General features: G+C 41.3%; 1 protein-coding gene across 6 annotated transcripts in view; it reads left to right on the forward strand.

The window, feature by feature from the left end:
- The first annotated feature begins 1,820 nt into the window (after positions 1-1,820).
- SAMD3 (sterile alpha motif domain containing 3) overlaps positions 1,821-19,020 on the forward strand; it is a 67,513-nt gene continuing 50,313 nt past the window's right edge. Inside the window, exons 1-4 of one of the 6 annotated variants that reach the window (XM_030929104.1) lie at positions 1,821-1,869; positions 2,187-2,286; positions 2,958-3,147; positions 8,475-8,582. In XM_030929104.1, the coding sequence (XP_030784964.1) occupies positions 1,867-1,869; positions 2,187-2,286; positions 2,958-3,147; positions 8,475-8,582 (401 nt within the window). In that variant the 5' untranslated portion in view covers positions 1,821-1,866. Of the gene's footprint in view, positions 2,013-2,186; positions 2,287-2,957; positions 3,148-8,474; positions 8,583-19,020 lie in introns of all 6 variants that reach the window. The other 5 variants (XM_030929101.1, XM_030929099.1, XM_030929105.1 and 2 more) reach the window with 5 other exon arrangements.

A 19,020-nucleotide genomic window follows, 5' to 3' on the forward strand; every position in this document is an offset into this window, starting at 1 on the left:
TATTTAATACAAATTTATTTTCTTGATTTTTAATTCAATCAAATAATGGAATGGTTTAGCAGGAGCATTCATACATAATGTATTATTAATTCTTCTTAAAAATTATTGTACCTTCAACTATTTAGGAATAATGCTTGCCTTCACATTTTGAAATATTTTCAGATGTTTCTGAAGCTCAGAATAAAGCTACCAGATATATCTTTTCTCATTTGATATATAGTTTATGCCTTCATGGTGTAGAAGATCACAAATAATATATCCATTATTTATGTGAGAAGAAGTTGTAAAGTTACTACTCAAAAGATGTTACATTGTTTAGTCAGCAATATTGTTTTATTAACTCTCCAGAAAAACTACTGGGCAAAAACTATATGCTTTTTAACGTTATTATGTTTGTATGACGTTATAATTTTTCCCAGAAGTAGAATTGTGGTAAAAATCTGCAAATTTAAAAATACGTGATCATTTCCAAGTACTCATTTTATTTTCAAATTTCCTTTTATCCATCGATGACTATAAGGTAGTATCTTCTGCTCTGCATACCTTTCTATCTTAGAGTTAGAGAATTGTTTTATTTTTTCTTTATTTTCTATTTTTTCCCTAAGTCCTAATCTTCGCAAGGAAGCCAGAAGTGTGACAGAAAGGTGTGATTTTTAATTTACACCAGAGTCTCGCAAATAATGACTTTTCACACCCTGCTATTGCTGCTTAGCCTAGGGGAGGATACTATGGCTACTGTTTGTCATAGCAAATTAAATCCACTGCTGAAATTCAGAAAGATGTTCTTCTATATTTAACCCTTGTTTTCAATTTTCAAGTTGGTGTTTGTGAATACTTATGAGTATGAGGCTTAATACTTTGAAGTCCACCTGTTTTCTAGGAAATGATTCTTGAAGACTATCTTTCCAGCTTGTCACATATGCAAGGTAAACATCTTTCCCCTTTTCCACTATTTTAACTATAATGTTCATAATTGTAACTTATTTAAATATACAAAAATGAAAAATACAACAATAGTTCTATTTAAAACTTCCATCAATAAAATTTAAATTCATGGCTAATAAACATTTTTATCGTTCCTTATGATTCCATTTCTCCAAGAGTAGCTTTTTCCTTGGTCTTTATAGAATAGTCAGTATCTTAATGTACAAGTAAATCTATATCATTTAGATTAAGATTTCAATTGACAAATAATGATAAAAGGTTAAACCGTATTAAATTTATTTCAGTTCCCCCCCACCCACCCACCGCGCCTCCAAGTCCATCAGAGGTCCTTTGGATTCAATTACAAAAACAAGAAATAAGCTTCCTTAGGGAAATAGTTTTAAGTTTTCTAAGTGGTTGGAGACAAGTGGCATGCAAAAATAACTGAAATAGTTGAAGAATGTATCTTGCAAACTTTGCCTACACTTCTTTCACAATAATTATTAACATATTTAATTATTTTCCAATTTTGAATCTCCCCAATTAAGTAAAAAGTTTTCAATCAGAGTGGTAGTTTATCCTAGTTATCTCACCAATCATAACAGTGTCCAATAAAGTTCTAGAACTCAGAGAGATACGTAAGAGTAGTATTGGAAGGAAGGACAGAAGCATTCAGATTTTCCTGAGAAATTTGGGTCCTACTTCTTCCTCTTGCTAAAGGAAAACAATGAGAAGCAGTAAGTTACAATCTCCTTCTCCTAGCTAGGAGAAGCAAGGGGTTAACCAGTCTTGGTTTACTAAGTATCTCTGTCAGGCTTTTATCTGATCCTTCCTCCCTTCCTCCCCTGCCCACCCCTTCTGTAAATGTCAACCACTTCCTGAGGAGCCTGGTACTGGTGAATTTCACACCTTTCTTTTCTTTGTGAAGAAACCTGGGTGTTAATGGTACAGGATTGGGTACCATTGTGTGTCTCTGGCTGTCTGTTAGTAAAGCTTAGGATGCCTGTGGAAAAAAAAGTAGGAGAAGGTGAAGAAATCCGAGAAATGAGATACTAGGAAATAGTTTTAAATCAGGTCTTATTTTTAAAGTGAGTGTGTGTTTTGTTAGCAATTTTTAAATGTACATTGTAAAAATCGTAATTTTTAAAAAGCTTAACATTGAGAGTATAAGGGAGTCTAGCCAAGGAAGGGGCTATTAAAAAAAAAATTAAGGCACAATCGGAAAGAAAAGCTGGAAAATTCTCTGACCTTTTGCTCTACAGGTGTATTTACAGGAGACAGCAATGGAAAACTGGTCAGTTGAGCAGGTCTGCAGTTGGTTGGTGGAGAAAAATTTAGGAGAGCTAGTTCATAGGTTTCAAGGTGAGTTGTTTATACTTTCCAAAAATTTTAATTGAGCAGCCTAGATATTCTGATGTCCTCTGTTACTGAAAATTACTTTTGTTGCCAAATGTCTGTGTGCATGTAAATGTGGATGTGGGGTTGCTGCAGTAGAGAACTTTTCATTTCTTTATGGACTGTAGCAGAGTTTCCACTTGAAAGTAACATCCACAGGAGAATATAGTATTTCAAGAACTCAAATAAAATAAAGTCTTACGGCTCATTTAAAATACATATTTGATATATGCATTTAATATTGCTTTTGTTCTTAGGTAATATAGTATGTACTTTTTGTAGTGTTGGGTTTATAAGGTTGAATACCGGCTAGGAGGTATTACGAAGAATAATTTCCTAAGATTTTTTTCCTTATAAAAACAATACCAGTTAGAGAGAACTAGAATGGGGAGGGTGTTCATGTGGAAATAATAAGTTTTTTATTGTGATTCCATGTTCTGGTACTTTCTTAGGACCAGGCATTGATTTGGAATTATGCAACACTGGAGTTCTATCTTTGTCAAAAATATGGAGACATTTATAATGGCAGGGGACAAGTTTAGATGATCCTTTTATCACTAGAGGTAATTTTGCCTCTTCAGAATGCCTATGTGTTGCCAGAAAGCCATGTAGAAACTAATTTTTTTTCTTTTTCCCAGAGGAAGAAGTAAGTGGGGCCGCTCTTCTCGCACTTAATGATCGGATGGTTCAGCAACTGGTAAAGAAAATTGGGCACCAGGCTGTTCTGATGGATTTAATTAAAAAATACAAGCAGAACACTCAAGGACTGAAGTCCCCAGAAAACCCCAGAGAGGCAGCCCTGGTCATGCAAACAGAAGCAGCCCAAGAGTAAGTATGTTCATAAATGGCCTTATTTTTTTTCCCCAAGCTTTCCCAGTGATGTCTAGAGCATGACGTTTGGGTTTAAAGCCCTTTGAAAATTGTGATCATTTTCTGCTAGACTGTATGTACAGTATTTCTAATATTTGAGCAAAGGACACTGTAAAATTTTAAGAATCAAGAAACTTTCTTATACACCATTTTTTAAACACTGATTCCAATCATTAGGAAAGTCCTATTAGCAAGGAGTTTCTATGTAAAATGCTGTGGAACAAGCAGGTGAAATAGACATGTAACAAGGAGAAATGGATCCTGAAGCTCTGGTTTTAAAATCAGGGTTTGGGAAAGGCATCTTGATTGCTCCTTTGCTTTTCCCAAAACTGTTTATTCATCTGTTTATTTATTTTCCTAGGATTTCTTAGAGTAATGAATTTACACTCTCCTCTAGCTGCCTTTACGATGTAATTTGCTGAACACATTATTGTCACATGAGTTTTCTAATTTTTTAAGAGTATCCTTATAATAATGAACACTATGAAACACCCCAAAAAATCGTGTAAAAAAATTAGTGGTGGCAGATAAAAGCTCTGAAGTTTGGGGATGGTTTTATGTTTGTTTTTTAATCACTGACTTCTGCAATGGAAAGAAATGATAACAGGATTTATAAGGTTAAAATTTTCATTTTACACATCCATCTATGCCCTGGGATCATTTCGGCCATTCTGATTTGATTTTTCCATTTTCAAGATTTTTTTGTAAGGTTTCTAAGATTAAATACATTTTAAAGATTTTGACAATTGATAAAATCTATTCTATGTTTTTACTTTAATTTTTTGAGATTAGATTGGTAATAATAAAGATTTCTCTCTTTCTCCTTGATAAGTAATATAATGTTAGAGACCTGACATAAGCAAGTTTATTTCTAGAATATTTGAATATTTGGGACATGGAGGGGAATAGGTAGCCTTGAAGGGATGGTATAGAGCTGGACTGGAAATTCTACTAATTGATTTTTTTTTTAAAAAAGCTTTTTGGTTTTTTTGGAGTTGGATCTCAGTCTGACCCCCAGGCTGGAGTGCTGTGGCAGGATCATAGCTCACAGCAGCTTCGAATTCCTGGGCTCAAGCAATCCTCCTGCTTCCGCCTCCCAAGTAGTTGGGATTACAGGCACTCAACACCACGCCTGGCTAATCTATTTTTATTTTTTTAAACAAATGGTGGTCTCACTATGTTGCCCAGGTTGGTCTCCAACTCCTGGCCTCAAGCCATCCTCCCACTTCAGCCTCCTAAAGCGCTTGGATTACAGGCAAGAGCTGCTTCGCCTGGCCCCCAACTGATTTATTTGAAGGATTTCTAAACATTGTTTTGGCATATCTATGTTAAAGAGGACACTCTTGAACATGTAACTTTTGATGAAGTTCCCATTGCAAGCTTTTACTCCTTCCCAGCAAGGGAAGGGTAGGAACCTGAAAGAGAGATCAAGGTAATTTCCTTGCATTTTGGGATGAGTAGGACTTTTGAGCTGGAAGTTCCCTTCCATTGAGTGGAATCTTGATATTGCCTTGGGCACAGCTTAGAAGAAAACAGGCAGTCTTGTTTCCACTGCAAATCAGTTTGTAATGTTCTCAAGTAAAAGAGAACTGGCTGGACTGCCAGGAAACCTGGGCTTCCTTCCTGGTTCTACCACTGACTTGGACTGATTATATTAAATGTTGGCATTCCTACTTCTTCATCTGTACATTGTGAAAAGTAATACGGTACTTACCTCCTCTTTAATTCACACTGATGTTAGGAGTATCACAATCTTTGAGCAAATCTCTCCTTTTTCTCCTAGACTAAAATAGTCCTGTGTTAAATATGAAACTTTGTTAACTGGGTTAAGAAAGCTAGTTTCAAACATGCCCAAGACTGGGACCACTGTTTGTCTGGGGATTTATGAGTGGGGACTTTGCACTCTACCCACAAGCAGCTGACTCACCTTAGGGATTTGTTTGTCTTATATTTAGATTAAATTATTCTGGTGCAGAATTACAATTGCATGTGAGAAGAGAAACCTTACTGCTTTATATTAGATTAAAATGCTTGTTGGTTGTATTTGCTTATTGTCAAATATATTTATTAAATATGTTATCACTTGACAATCATCAAGTGAGAATGATAGTAGAAAGAGGCATGAGAATACGCTGTTTAATTAAACCCCCTTAGAGAGTGTTTAATAAAGATAGGAAACTTGGTGTACAGAAGAGCCCTGAAGCTAGCTAGCAAGACACCTGATTTCAACCCCCTGTCATGATATTAGCCCCTCGTCCAGCCTTGGCAATTTGTCTGACCCCTTTTAGTTTTAGCTTCTTCAATTGTAAAATGAAGTAGGTAGAATAAGTGATACTTTAGGTCCCTTCTAAAGAGTCTGTGATGGCATTCTAGATCTGAGATAGCAGATAGGTTTCCGTTTGAGTAGATTCCCATTAATGGCTAGTGGTTGCCTGTGTGAACCCAAAAGTCTCTGAGACAGGTCTCAATCAATTTAGAAAATTTATTTTGCCAAGGTTAAGGATGCATCCATGACATAGCTTCAGGAGGTCTGATGACATGTGCCCAATGTAGTCAGGTACAGCTTGCTTTTATACATTTTAGGGAGACATAACACATCAGTCAGTGTAAGGTTTACATTTGTTTGAACTGGAAGCGCAGAACAACTCAAAGCTGGGGCTTCCAGGTCACAGGTGGATTTAAAATTTTTCTGATTGGCAGTTTAGTGCGGTGGGTCACACCTGTAATCCCAGCACTTTGGGAGACCAAGGCGGGCAGATCACTTGAGGTCAGCAGTTCGAGACCAGCCTGACCAACATGGTGAAACCCCGTCTCTACTAAAAATACAAAACTTAGCCAGGCATGGTGGTGGGTGCCTATAATCCCAGCTACTCAGGAGGCTGAGGCAGGAGAATTGCTTGAACCTGGGAGGCAGAGTTTGCAGTGAGCCAAGATCGTACCACTGCACTCCAGCCTGAGTGACAGAGCGAGACTCTGTCTCAAAAAAAAAAAAAAAAAAGCCAGGCGTGGTGGCTCACGCCTGCAATCCCAGCACTTTGGGAGGCCGAGGCAGGCAGATCACGAGGTCAGGAGACCGAGACCATCCTGGCTAACACGGTGAAACCCTGTCTCTACTAAAATTAGCTGGGCGTGGTGGCGGGCACCTGTAGTCCCAGCTGCTCAGGAGGCTGAGGCAGGAGAATGGCATGAACCCAGGAGGCAGAGGTTGCAGTGAGCCGAGATCGGGCCATTGTACTGCAGCCTGGGCGACAAAGCAAGACTCTGTCTCAAAAAAAAAAAAAAAAAAAAAAAAAAAAAAAAAAAAAAAAAATTCTGATTGGCAATTGATTGAAAGAGTTATTATCAATAGAAATGTCTGGGTTATAAGGGGTTGTGGAGACTAAGGTTTTCTCATGCAGATGAAACCTCCAGGTAGCAGGCTTCAGAGAGAATAGATCATAAATGTATCCCTTTTTTGTTTGAAATAGAGTCTTGCTTTGTCATCCAGACTGGAATGCAGTGGTGCTGTCTCAGCTCACTGCAACCTCTGCCTCCCAGGTTCAAGCGATTCTCCTGCCTCAGCCTCCTGAGTAGCTGGGCTATAGGTGCCAGCCACCACGCCTGGCTAATTTTTTGTATTTTTAGTAGAGACAGGATTTCACCGTGTTAGCCAGGATGGTCTTGATCTCCTGACCTCGTGGTCCGCCTGCCTCAGCCTCCCAAAATGCTGGGATTACAGGCGTGATCTACCATGCCTGGCCCATAAATGTTTCTTATTAGACGTAATGTCTGTGTTGATGTTAATGCTGGTCAACTTTTCCTGAATTCTAAAAGGGAGGAGGGTATAATGAGGCATGTCCAACCTTCCCTTCCCATCATGGCCTGAACTAGTTTTTCAGGTTAATTTTGGAATGCCTTTAGCTGAGAGGAGGGGTCCATTCAAATGGTTGGGGGCCTTAGAATTTTATTTTTGGTTTACACCTGGCTTTTTTTTTTTTTTTTTGATGGAGTTTCACTCTTGTTGCCCAGGCTACAGTGCAATGGCACGATCTCAGCTCACTGCAACCTCCACCTCCCAGGTTCAAGTGATTCTCCTGCCTCAGTCTCCCGAGTAGCTGAGATTACAGGCGCCTGCCACCACATCCCGCTGATTTTTGTGTTTTCAGTAGAGACAGGGCTTTGTCATCTTGGCCAGGCTGGCCTCAAAATCCTGACGCAAGGTGATCCACCTGCCTTGGCCTCCCAAAATGCTGGGATTACAGACGTGAGCCGTCACACCTGGCCTGGCATGTTATTTTAAAAAGGATTTGTAGGCCACTTCTGGGCAGGATATTTAGCATCTTGTTGATACCTCAGCAAATGATGGGGATATGAAATAGGTGGGCATATTTGCAGTTGCTTTTTGGTTGTTGTTCTTGTTGAAACTGGTAGAAAAATCATTGGTCAGGAAGGTGAAAAACTGAGTTCAAATCCTGGCACTGCTACTGAGTAGCTCACCAGGAGTTGCTTTGCCTTCTAGGCTTCAGTTGTGTTACTTGGAAAATGAGGGAGCTAGTGGAGTGTGTTTCTAAGATCATGAGGTTTCACAGATAATAAAATATCTCCCAAAGTGTCAGAGAGCAGAGTAGGGATCTGATAGTTTACCATTTAATTTTGCCAGACAAGAATATTAGCTAAAAAAGAAACATTCTACGATCACCATCATTTCATAAAGGAAAATATTGTCTTTTTTTTTTTTTTTTTTTTTTTTGAGATGGGGTCTTGCTCTGTCTCCCAGGCTGGAGTGCAGTGGCAAGATCTCGGCTCACTGCAAGCTCCACCTCCCGGGCTCACGCCATTCCCCTGCCTCAGCCTCCTGAGTAGCTGGGACTACAGGCGTCCACCACCACGCCCGGCTAATTTTTTGTATTTTTTGTATTTCACCGTGTTAGCCAGGATGGTCTCGATCTCCTGACCTCGTGATCCACCTGCCTCAGCCTCCCAAAGTGATGGGATTACAGGTGTGAGCCACCACGCCCAGCTGGAAAATATTTTCTTAACGCCATTTAAAAATAGGATAGATCGGTGAAAACAGCATTATGAACTGGCAGCAGTCTGCCTCCTGGCACGTAGAAACCAATTAATTAAATGACGCCAGAGGGGCCTTCTTTCCGTGCTCTTACTCATGAGTCTAATGTGGAACTTGGAAGAGGACACAGACCATGATGTTTACTCTGGGCTGGTGCTACCCTCTGAGCTGCTGTGAGATCAATGGTCATGTCACCTGTTGAATAGTGCCTGACCCACCTCTTCTTCCTTCGTTACAGGGATGAAGAATCCTCTAGTCCAGCCAGCCATGGGGAGCGAATGCCATCTTTCTATCCAGCTGAAAACCTTGATAATGGACTAATCGACCAAAGAGTTTTGAAACATAGGTGGGGATACCAACTTTAAGACAGTTTAAAGTCAAATAACATTCTTCTCTGTTTCTTCTTGATAAAGTTTCATATGTTTAGATATATTTCTAATTTGAAACTTTTTGTTTTCCTAGAAGGGAATATTTTTATACAGTGATAAAGATATTTGGTAAAAGATGAAGATTAAATTTTCTGGTCTTTGTACTGGAAAAGTGAAGTTTTAGAATGACAGTGTACATGTTTCAAGTGTACATTTTTAAGGAAAAAGAGGATTTCTCTGTGATAAACTCTTCAAGGTGATTGGCAGTAGTCACAAAGATGAAATTTATTCAATGAATAATGTTCTATAGAGTATACCTTGGTGGAGTTTGAGTTTTGAATTTTGTAGTTGTTGCTTTAACTTGACTCTCCCGACAGAGGGAGGTAAGCATTTACTTTATATTCCAGTTGTTTTGGTAAACATCTCCTTCATGTTCCTGCACTGGGTTTTACATAGTGTAATATTTCAATATATGGATTACAACAGAACAAAGGAAAACTGTAGACTTAGAGAACCACATGTAGGATTTGGTGCTGAGATGGTCATAGGTAAGATGTGATACGGAGGTCACGGCATCCCCTAGAATAGCGGTTCCCAACCTTTTGGACACCAGAGACTGATTTCATGGAAAACAGTTTTTCCGAGGACTGGGGTCGGGGGGATGGTTTGGGGATGAGTCAAGCACATCCTATTTATTGCGCACTTTATTTCTTTTCTTTTCTTTTCTTTTTTTTTTTTTTTTTGAGACAGTCTCGCTCTGTCGCCCAGGCTGGAGTACAGTGGCCGGATCTCAGCTCACTGCAAGCTCCGCCTCCCGGGTTTACGCCATTCTCCTGCCTCAGCCTCCCGAGTAGCTGGGACTACAGGCGCCCGCCACCTCGCCCGGCTAGTTTTTTTGTATTTTTAGTAGAGACGGGGTTTCACCGTGTTAGCCCAGATGGTCTCGATCTCCTGACCTCGTGATCCGCGCGTCTCAGCCTCCCAAAGTGCTGGGATTACAGACTTGAGCCACCACGCCCGGCCTGCGTACTTTATTTCTATTATTATATTCTAATATATAATGAAATAATCATACAACTCACCATAATGTAGAATCAGTGAGGGCTCTGAGCTTCTTTTTCTGCAACTAGAGAGTCCCATCTTGGGGTGATGGCAGACAGTGACAGGCATCAGATTCTCATAAGGATCTGGCATCCTTATGAGGCATCCTTATGAGAATCCTTATGAGATTATCAGGCATCAGATTCTCATAAGGAGTGCGCAACCTAGATCCTTCACATGCGCAGTTCACAATAAGGTTTGCGCTCCTATGAGCATCTAATGCTGCCACTGATCTGACAGGAGGCGGAGCTCAGGTGGTAATGCCAGTGATGGGAAGTGGCTATAAATATAGATGAAGCTTCGCTCGCTCACCCGCTGCTCACCTCCTGCTGTGTGGCTTGGTTCCTAACAGGCCATGAACCAGTACTGGTATGTGGCCTGGGGGTTAAGAACCCCTGTCCTAGAGCATTTCACAGCCATCCCACCCAGGCAATCCGTGCATCCATAACTCATATTACCTATTGTCTTCAGCCACTAACAAGTAAATGCAAGGCCTTAAACGTAGTTCATTGAAAAGAGAAACTGTCAGCTTGCACAGAAAGAATAATCGGGCAATAGACAAGAAAGGATGTAGTCCTTCAGTTGTCACAACCCATTTACACTATCAGCTCATTTTGCCCACGCAACAGTTCAAAAAGGTGGGCATTATTCTCTCGTTTTTGTAAATGAGTACAACCGAGATTTAGAGCAGTCAAAGGAATTCTAGCTATTTTTTCCAAGTGGGCTGTTGCTGCCTCAGCACAGGACCTAGCCATCCTCAGCAGAAGAGTTCAGGGACTGGGCAACAGCCTCTGACTCAGGCCTGCAAGGTCCCAGCAGCCCTATGAGCGCAGAGAAGAGCAGCACCTTTGATGCGGAGCTCCTGCAAATGGGCTTTGGCTCTGTCCTTTCTGCTCTTTCCCTCTCTTCAACCTTGGACCCCACCTCCAGCCCCACAGCCTTGGTGCCTCAAGATCTCCCAGTGTTAGGGCCCACTGACTCTTGTTTGGGGTGGCGACGAAGAAGGTGGAAGGGCATGCCCTACGTGTGAAATTCATTGCCTTGGTCTTCCTGGATTGAACTACGATTCAGAAAGTGGAAATTCATTTGTAAAGTGGCTTCATTGCCGTCCTTCCCACTCATGGGTGCTTGCTGATTCCTAGAGCTTTCCCGTGATTGGCTCCAGGTGCACGGAGTAAGCCATGAGCTCTCAACTACCCCTTTCCAACAGGAAGCTGCTAATTGCAGCCAGTCCACATGTCTATAACTGTGAAAGTGTGAGTAGAGTTGGGGAGAACCGTGATTAGCCCCAGTGCTACCTACCCTGGTAGCACTGTCTCTGTATCCTCATCTGCAAAATGGAAGTAATAACGATACTTTCTCATGGTGCTGTTTTGAGCATTAAGAATAGATAATGCCTGCCAAGTTCCAAGCAGAGTGGAAGCACACAGAGGACACTGGGTGTACAACCATTTCTCCAGCCCTGCTCCTGGAGGTGTTCCTACTTTCCTTAGGGTGTCTTTTCTCTGCCTACTTAACACAGCAGATAAGGATGCAACCTTCTATACCTGTAGGTCTTCTCTTTTCTTTTCTTTTTTTTCTTTTTTTTTTTTTTTGATGACATGGGGTCTCACTCTATCACCCAGGCTGGAGTGCAGTGATGCAATCAGGGCTCACTGCAGCCTTGACCTTCCAGGCTCCCGCAGTCCTCCCGCCTTAACCTTTGGAGTAGCTGGGCCCACAAGTATGCAATACCAGGCCCAGCTACTTTTTTTAATGATGTGTAGAGATGAGATCTCGGTGTGTTGCCCAGGCTATCTTTCCTCCTTTCTAAGCCCTCTGACATTTGGTCCTCATCGTGCTCCTGTGATACTGGCTGGGCAGGGTTATTCCAATTGTTTTCACATGGCTCCCTTAATGGCATTTCACATTCTTCATAACACCTGGCAAGGGGGAGGAGAAAAATAGGACTGGCTAAGAAATAGAGAGAAATAGAAGGGTTTGGAAACTAGAAGTGACACGCCCCTATCTTTATCTCTGGTCATAAAGTCTCTCCTAAGCCCTTTACTTATCTGTTTACCACCAGCTGCCCATCTCTGCATACTGTACCTTGGGGTTAATGTTTCAAAAAGTAAACTTATCTTTCCTGCCTTAGTATGTATTTGGCAGTAAGAAACAAAAATCCTCTCACAGTAAAGACAACGAGAGTTTATTGTAAGCAAAGCATTTCCCAGCATCCAAGGGCAGAACAAGTAAGTTCCCGAGCATGAAGAAACAGGTGCTGGAAAGCCAGACAGAGAAGTGGTCCCTTCCTTTCTCGCTGGTCGTCTCTGTCTCCATTCTGCTTCCCTGTCTAGTCGGCCTCATTTCCTTGCTTCTCCCTACGAGGACAGATTTATCATACTACTTCTGGCTGTTCTGCTTCCCTCAAACTGCCTGGCATACGACTGCCTTGCCCTAGTACCAACTCCAAAGGAAATTCTCCCTATAAACAGCTCAGGTCCTCCCAGCCAACTGACTCTGTCTTTCAGTGTTGCTTTGTTCATGGGCCCAGCTTGAATCAGGTGTCTCCTCCTGGGCAACCAGCTGTGTGGGAGGAGTGGCCCATAAAGGCAGGGTGAAGTACCTGTTTTAAATATTTCCCCTATGGCCCTGCCGTTTATCCAGGGCTGTGGATTGAGAGGGAGCAGAAGATTCTCTCCCCTCCAATGTCCTATCTCAGATGGTGGCTCCACCATCCAACCCTGTGAGCCAGATTGTTGGAGCCACTCTTGGTCCCTTTCTCCTGCCCCTAGGGCACTATTCAGTCGATAGTTGTTAATTAAGGTCCTACTGTATGATTTTTGTGTCATGGTGTGTAGTTCCCTGCCTCTGCTCAACATCCTTCTACAGAAAGCCTCTGGTGACATTCCAGGCCAGGCACGGAGCCCTTCCTCTGTGTACAGTACCAGCTACTTATCTCGTGCTTGACTTGTAAACTAGCTAATGAAATTGATCACTTTAAAGTTTGTATTCTCTCATTAGACTATGAGTGCTTCAAGGACAATGACCATTTCTTGGCTATTGTAAACCCAGCATTTAGCTTGACTGCTTGCACATAGAGGCTCAATAGGAGCTTTAAAATGGAACTTGGGGCTGGGCATGGTGGCTCATGCCTATAATCCCAGCACTTTGGGAGGCTGAGGCGGGTGGATCACCTGAGGTCAGGAGTTTGAGAGCAGTCTGGCCAACATGGTAAAACCCTGTCTCTACTAAAAATACAAAAATTAGCCTGGCATGGTATCGTGCACCTGTAATCCCAGCTACTCGAGAGGCCGAGGCAGTAGAATCACTTGAGTCCATGAGGCAGAGGTTACAGTGAGCTGAGATCACGCCATTGCACTCCAGCCTAGGTGACATAGTGAGACTCTGTCAAAATAAAATAAAATTCAAATCTTGGGATGTGTGAGCCAATGAAAGACTGAATACACTTTCATAGGAAGGGATAAATCTTTGAATAAACATCAATTTTTTTGATATTTTAATACAATCCATATGTTAATTTTTTTTTTTTTTTTTTCTACAGAGCCAGACTCCAGGAGTCTATAAGCCATTCATCCATAACAGGCTAGAAATCCGAAGGTGTTTGGCCACAGGGCTTTCTTGAAGCCAGCCTTTTTCAAGAGGTAGAGAGGGATGGGGAATAAGTGCCAGCTTTTGGAGTCTCACATATTGGGTTCAAATCTTGCCTCCTCCATTTGCTCACCAAATGGTTTCTGAACCATGTCTCCTGAACCACAATATGTAGTCCTATGAGGTCCCAGTGATAGAACGTATCAAAGCACCTGGCAGCTGTTACCACACCTCACAAGCTGGCAGTTACCATTCTTGTGGGGGTTTTTTTTCCTGTTTTCCCTGAAGGGAACATATCCATTCCATCCAGATTGTTTGCTGACCAAAAAAAAAAAAAAAAAAAAAAAGTCTGGAAATTCACCTGACTCTAGCTCTTGGAATGGCTCTAACAGTAGTGAAAATGAGGTGTGTGTTCCAGTGGGTGAATTGGGTGTCCAAGGAAACGCTAGAGTGCTGTGGCGCATTGCAGTTTTCTCCAGTGACAGCAGATACTGTGCTCTTTTTAAAATTTTTTTTGATACAGGGTCTCACTCTGTCACCCAGGCTGGGGTGCAGTGGCACTATCTCAGCTCATTGCAACCTACACTTCCCAGGCTCAAACAATTCTCCCACGTCAGTCTCCTCACTGCAAGCATGCACTGCCACACCCAGCTAATTTTTGTATTTTTTGCAGAGAGAGGGTTTCAACATGTAGCCCAGGCTAGTCCTGAAGATACTGTGCCCTTTACTGAATTGCTTAAATGCCCTTTCTGGGAGAAGAGATTAATAGGTCCCATATTCATCATGTGCTGGTGATTTTTGGGGAAGAGCTTTTTTTTACAATGTTATTATTTGTTTGTTTCTTTGTTTTTTGTCTATCATATTTGAAACTGTTCACCTCTCTTTTATAGCTAATAAGGCATGAAATCAGATAAACAGGTAGAGGCTTCCTAAATGTTACTTCCAAGACTGCTCACTTGAATTTTAAATATATGTGTCCAGATGTTTTGCTTCTGGTTTTGGGTATAATTATAAATTAGTCATGATTTCATGCATATTTAAAAATTATTTTAATGACAAACTTTCTTTTTGTTCTCGGTCTGGCCACTGCAATTAAATGGTGTAGAATAAGCTAATCCTTCTGCCTTTGCTCAGTGATTAAGGCAAATGTCAATGGATTTCAACACATCTGATGTATTGTTTGCAGGCTCTTCCACACGGGTAGTTCAGGCAAGAGGCCACACAGTTGTGTGTGCATCCAATACCAGTGTGCAATAAAGGGAAGCTGCAATGAAGTGTGCCAGCCTAGTTATGGGTTCATTAATGCAGGTTCCAATTAGATGTGTGATTTGTCTACTCAATTCCTACTCCTCAATTCCTTGATCCTCTATAGGCCAAGAGCTCTGGGTGAGGGAATGATGAGAGGAACCAGTCTTATTCATCTATCCAGTCCCTGACACAGGTGATCAACAAATGTTCATTGCATGAAGGAACAGATGTATTAAGCATTTTCTGTGGGCTCTTGTTAATTGAAATATATGTGACCACAATAGATAACGCAAGAGCCTTGTAGGAAGACACGAGGGTGAGATGCAATATCTTGAGATCCATTGTCACTCATGGTGATTCAATTATAGAGCTAAAGGGAAGATGGTCTGGGAGAGCAGTAAGTATAGATATTAGACCAGGATGTCAATCCTGCTAATAGCCAGGGTTGGTAAGTCTGGATATGAAGATAGGCAAGTATTTGAGTTTAGTTTTAAACCCTAGCTCTGTCATTTACCAGCTGAGTAACCTTGGACAAGTTATATAACCTTACTAGGTCTTACTTTTCTTATCTGTAAGATAAATAGAAGAATGAATTAATTTATGAAAAAAGCTTAGGAGCTCATTAGTTTTACCTATTGTTGTTCTTGTCTGGGCAGTCACTAAGACACAGGGTCCAAAGGGATTTAAAAAAAAAATTCTGCTCTCAATTCTAATAAGTGGTCCCAAAGCAGAAGCAGCTCTAGGAACGGCAGGTAGGCCAGCAGTGTCTGGAAGCCTTCCCAGGACTCAGGGCTCCAGGCAAGAGGAGGGTATGCTTCAGGCCTCCCAGAAGGCCTGGGACACCTGTTGGTTGTTGCCGTAGAAAACAAACCAGAAACAAGGTCTATGAACCAATATGTACCATGAGGTGAAGAGGGAAGTTTCAAGAATCTGATTAGCGAAGGCCAGTTACCACTGAGAGGAGGGGCATCAAAGACCACACAGGTGTTGAATTGACATGTTTAGATCTGAGTCCCAGGGCAGTGGAGCAAGGATCTGAGAATGAAATGCAAGATCCCATCATTTTGTACCACTTGCATTTGTAGAACCTCATGCCTAAAGGTTCTGTGTTGTGGAAATATTACATGCTAACTCTATTCCTTGATTAGAGATTCCCAGCATACAGTAATGTAGTAATGTAGGCTTTGAGAAGTCCTATAGTGAAAAAAAACAAATAAAAAAACCAACTTAACTTTGTTTAACCCGGGATTCTCTTTGTGTAACATCTATTAACATTACAACAAAACACCTTAGGAAATACTTATTTAAAGATTCCTTACCTAAATCAGGATTCATTCATTCATTCAATATGTAAATACTTACTGAGTGCTTACTATGTGTGAGGCACTGTTGTAGGTATTGGGGATACAGTAGGGAAAAAAACTGACCAAGCCTCCCACTTTGCAGAGCTCACCTTCTAATTTGGGGAGAAAAATAAATAAATATAACATTAGATGATAAATGTACTTAAATGCTATGAAGACCAGTGATGCAGAAAAGCAGGAGTGGGGACAGAGGGTGAGCAGTGTGTGTGTACGTGTATGTGTCAGTGTACAGGAGGGCTCTGTTTCAGATGGGGTTCTCAGGGAAGTCCTTTCAGCTTTGACTAGGTGATATTTGAGCAGGGACCCTAATGATGTGAGGAATATTGGCTTTGAGCTAGAACCAAACTTTCTCTCAGGGGAGGATATCTGCGGACCCAGCCAAACAGGAATTACAGAATCAGGGGAAATTGGGCTGACATGATTGATAAAGAACCCCGACTCCTGGTCATTTCTGTTAAATGCATTATTAAGTCTTTATAGAGGTCCAAAATAGTCTTGATTTCTAATCTTGTTTTTCTTTTGTTCAGTCCAAATTACTGACTATACCCCATGCGCTAGGTCCTATGTAGACATGGAGTTGGGGGTGGACACTTTATTCCTTTCCTTGGGGAATTTAGAGTCTGGTAGGCAAGACAGATATGTAAGCGAGTCCCTGCAACACAGAAAAATATGCCAAAAGAGAAATGCAGACTTAACACAGAGAGAGGGAGAAGTAAGACTTCCTGGGAAGTAAGCGTGGTGAAGACCCCTGGGGAAAGGCTTCACAAATACTGAAGGAGGATTTTGAAAGATGATTAGAAATTTATCTTAAAGAAAATGAAGCGGGAGAAGAAAAGGACGTTTACAGTATGTGCAAGGTTACAAACACCTGAAATAGCATGGAGGATTCTGTTTGGATTCTTTTCGGAATGTGACAGAGACAGAGAAAATGGAGTTGCTGTAAATGGTGATATTCTGATAGAGAGGTAAGGAGGGGAGTTCTATGCCATGCTAAGCATCTCTTAACTTTGCACATTAGATTCATCTAGTGGACTTGCAGGAAAAACACCAATGCTCTAAACTGATGCTTCTCAAATTCTACTGTACTTATAAAACACGGAGGAATCTTGTTAAAACACAGACTCTGATTTAGTAGGTTGGAGTGGGAGCTGGGATTCTGCAATTCTTAATGCCAGTGCTGTTCTAAGACCATTTTTTGTTTTTGTTTTTGTTTTGAGAAGAAGTCTCACACTGTTGCCCAGGCTGGAGTGCAGTGGCGTGATCTCAGCTCATTGCAACCTCCGCCTCCCAGGTTCAGGCGATTCTCCTTGCCTCAGCTGGGATTACAGGCACTTGCCACCATGCCTGGCTTTTTTTTTTTTTTTTTTTTTTTTTTGTATTTTTAGTAGAGACAGCTATTTTGTATGTGTGTGTTGGCCAGGCTGGTCTCGAACCCCTGACCGCATGATCCACCTGCCTCGGCCTCCCAAAGTGCTGGGATTACAGGCGTGAGCCACCACGCCCAGCCAAGACTATGTTTTGAGTAACAAAGCATTAGATGAATAAGAACTTCTGGGGATGAGAACTGAGCATCAGTATTTTCCTTTTTTTAAGTTCCACAAGTAATTCTAATGAATAGTGAGAACTGAAAACTGCTGTACGTTAGGAAATAAAGAGATTCAGTGATTTGATCAGGTATACATACTTTTCATCATTTATTGTGGCAGTGATGTAGAAAATGGATTGGAGAAAAATTAGAGGAGGAAGACCCATCAAAACACTAAAGTTCAAGCAAGAATTGATGAAGGTCTAAACTAAGACGGTGGTAATGGCCATAAAAAGGATGCTTAAATATAAAATCAACAGGACATGGTGGGCCTGTTAATGAGGAGAAGGGGAGAGTTTGCTAGGTGGTAAACTTTCTCCTGTACTTCTGGCTTGTGTAACTAGTGGTGCTATCAACCAATATGAGAAAACAAACATGAGTATAGCATTACGAAGAATATGACCAACAGTTTATTCGATAGAACTTAGTGGGATGAAAAATAGGGATTCTGATAAAGCTAGGGCTTCTGCTCACTCTTTTCCATATTAACATTTCATGTAAGAAAACACTCAACAAAGTAAGTCTAAACAGTTCATTAATGCCACTACCTCCCAAAGAGAGGCCCTCATCATTTTTGTTTAAAGACCCAATTTTCTGTACTCCTCAGTAGCTACCGAATGTCCTTGCCCACTTTGATTGCTGGTGATAAATTAAACACCTTTTAATACTTCTAAACTGCAAAAATAGCACTACTGAACCATTTTGCAACAACTGAGTATGTCACGCCTCATTACTTTTTTTTTGGCGGGGGAGGTGTGGGGACGGAGTCTCACTCCATTGCCCAGGCTGGAGTGCAGTGGTGTGATCTCAGCTCACTGCAACCTCTGCCTCCCAGGTTCAAGTGATTCTTCTGTCTCAGCCTCCTGAGTAGCTGGGACTACAGGCACATTCCACCAAGCCTGGCTACTTTTTTTTTTGTATTTTTAGTACAGATGGGGTTTCACCATGTTATCCAGGATTATCTCTATCTCCTGACCTCGTGATATACCCACCTCGATCTCCCAAAGTGCTGGGATTACAGGCATTTGAATGAGGAAGAAAAAAGGAAAAGAAGGACTCAGAGGTGATAGCTCTGTGAGACTTGTTGATATACGTGTCATGGTGGTAGATAAGATAAAGGCTGAGTTTCTGAAACTTTACATTTCTGTCAATACCAAGAGGAATTGGGGAATGGGAAGATTTAAAAAACACTTTTTTTTTTTTTGCTTCATTTTTGATGAATTAGGGCTCCAAAGACTCCCAAGGCCTTGAATCTCACATTGGGGCCCAAGAACATGGAGGGTTTGTGGGACATCTGTCTAACTTTGCCAAGACATGGTGCCTGATGCTGGTCACATCTCTCTTTTCTTTGGGCTTGGTTATAGATTCACACATGCATTTCAGACATGTAATTCCTTTGGAAATCTCATAAATTTATTGCCAGGTGTGAAAGCCCTGGGCTATAAAACATAAATTAAAAGCAAACATCAAAATTATAGGAATGTGACTCAAACGTTTTTCTGAATTCACGGTGGGTGCCATCAGTTG

This window comes from Rhinopithecus roxellana, chromosome 4 (genome assembly GCF_007565055.1).
Source record: "Rhinopithecus roxellana isolate Shanxi Qingling chromosome 4, ASM756505v1, whole genome shotgun sequence".
Lineage (NCBI taxonomy): Eukaryota > Metazoa > Chordata > Mammalia > Primates > Cercopithecidae > Rhinopithecus > Rhinopithecus roxellana.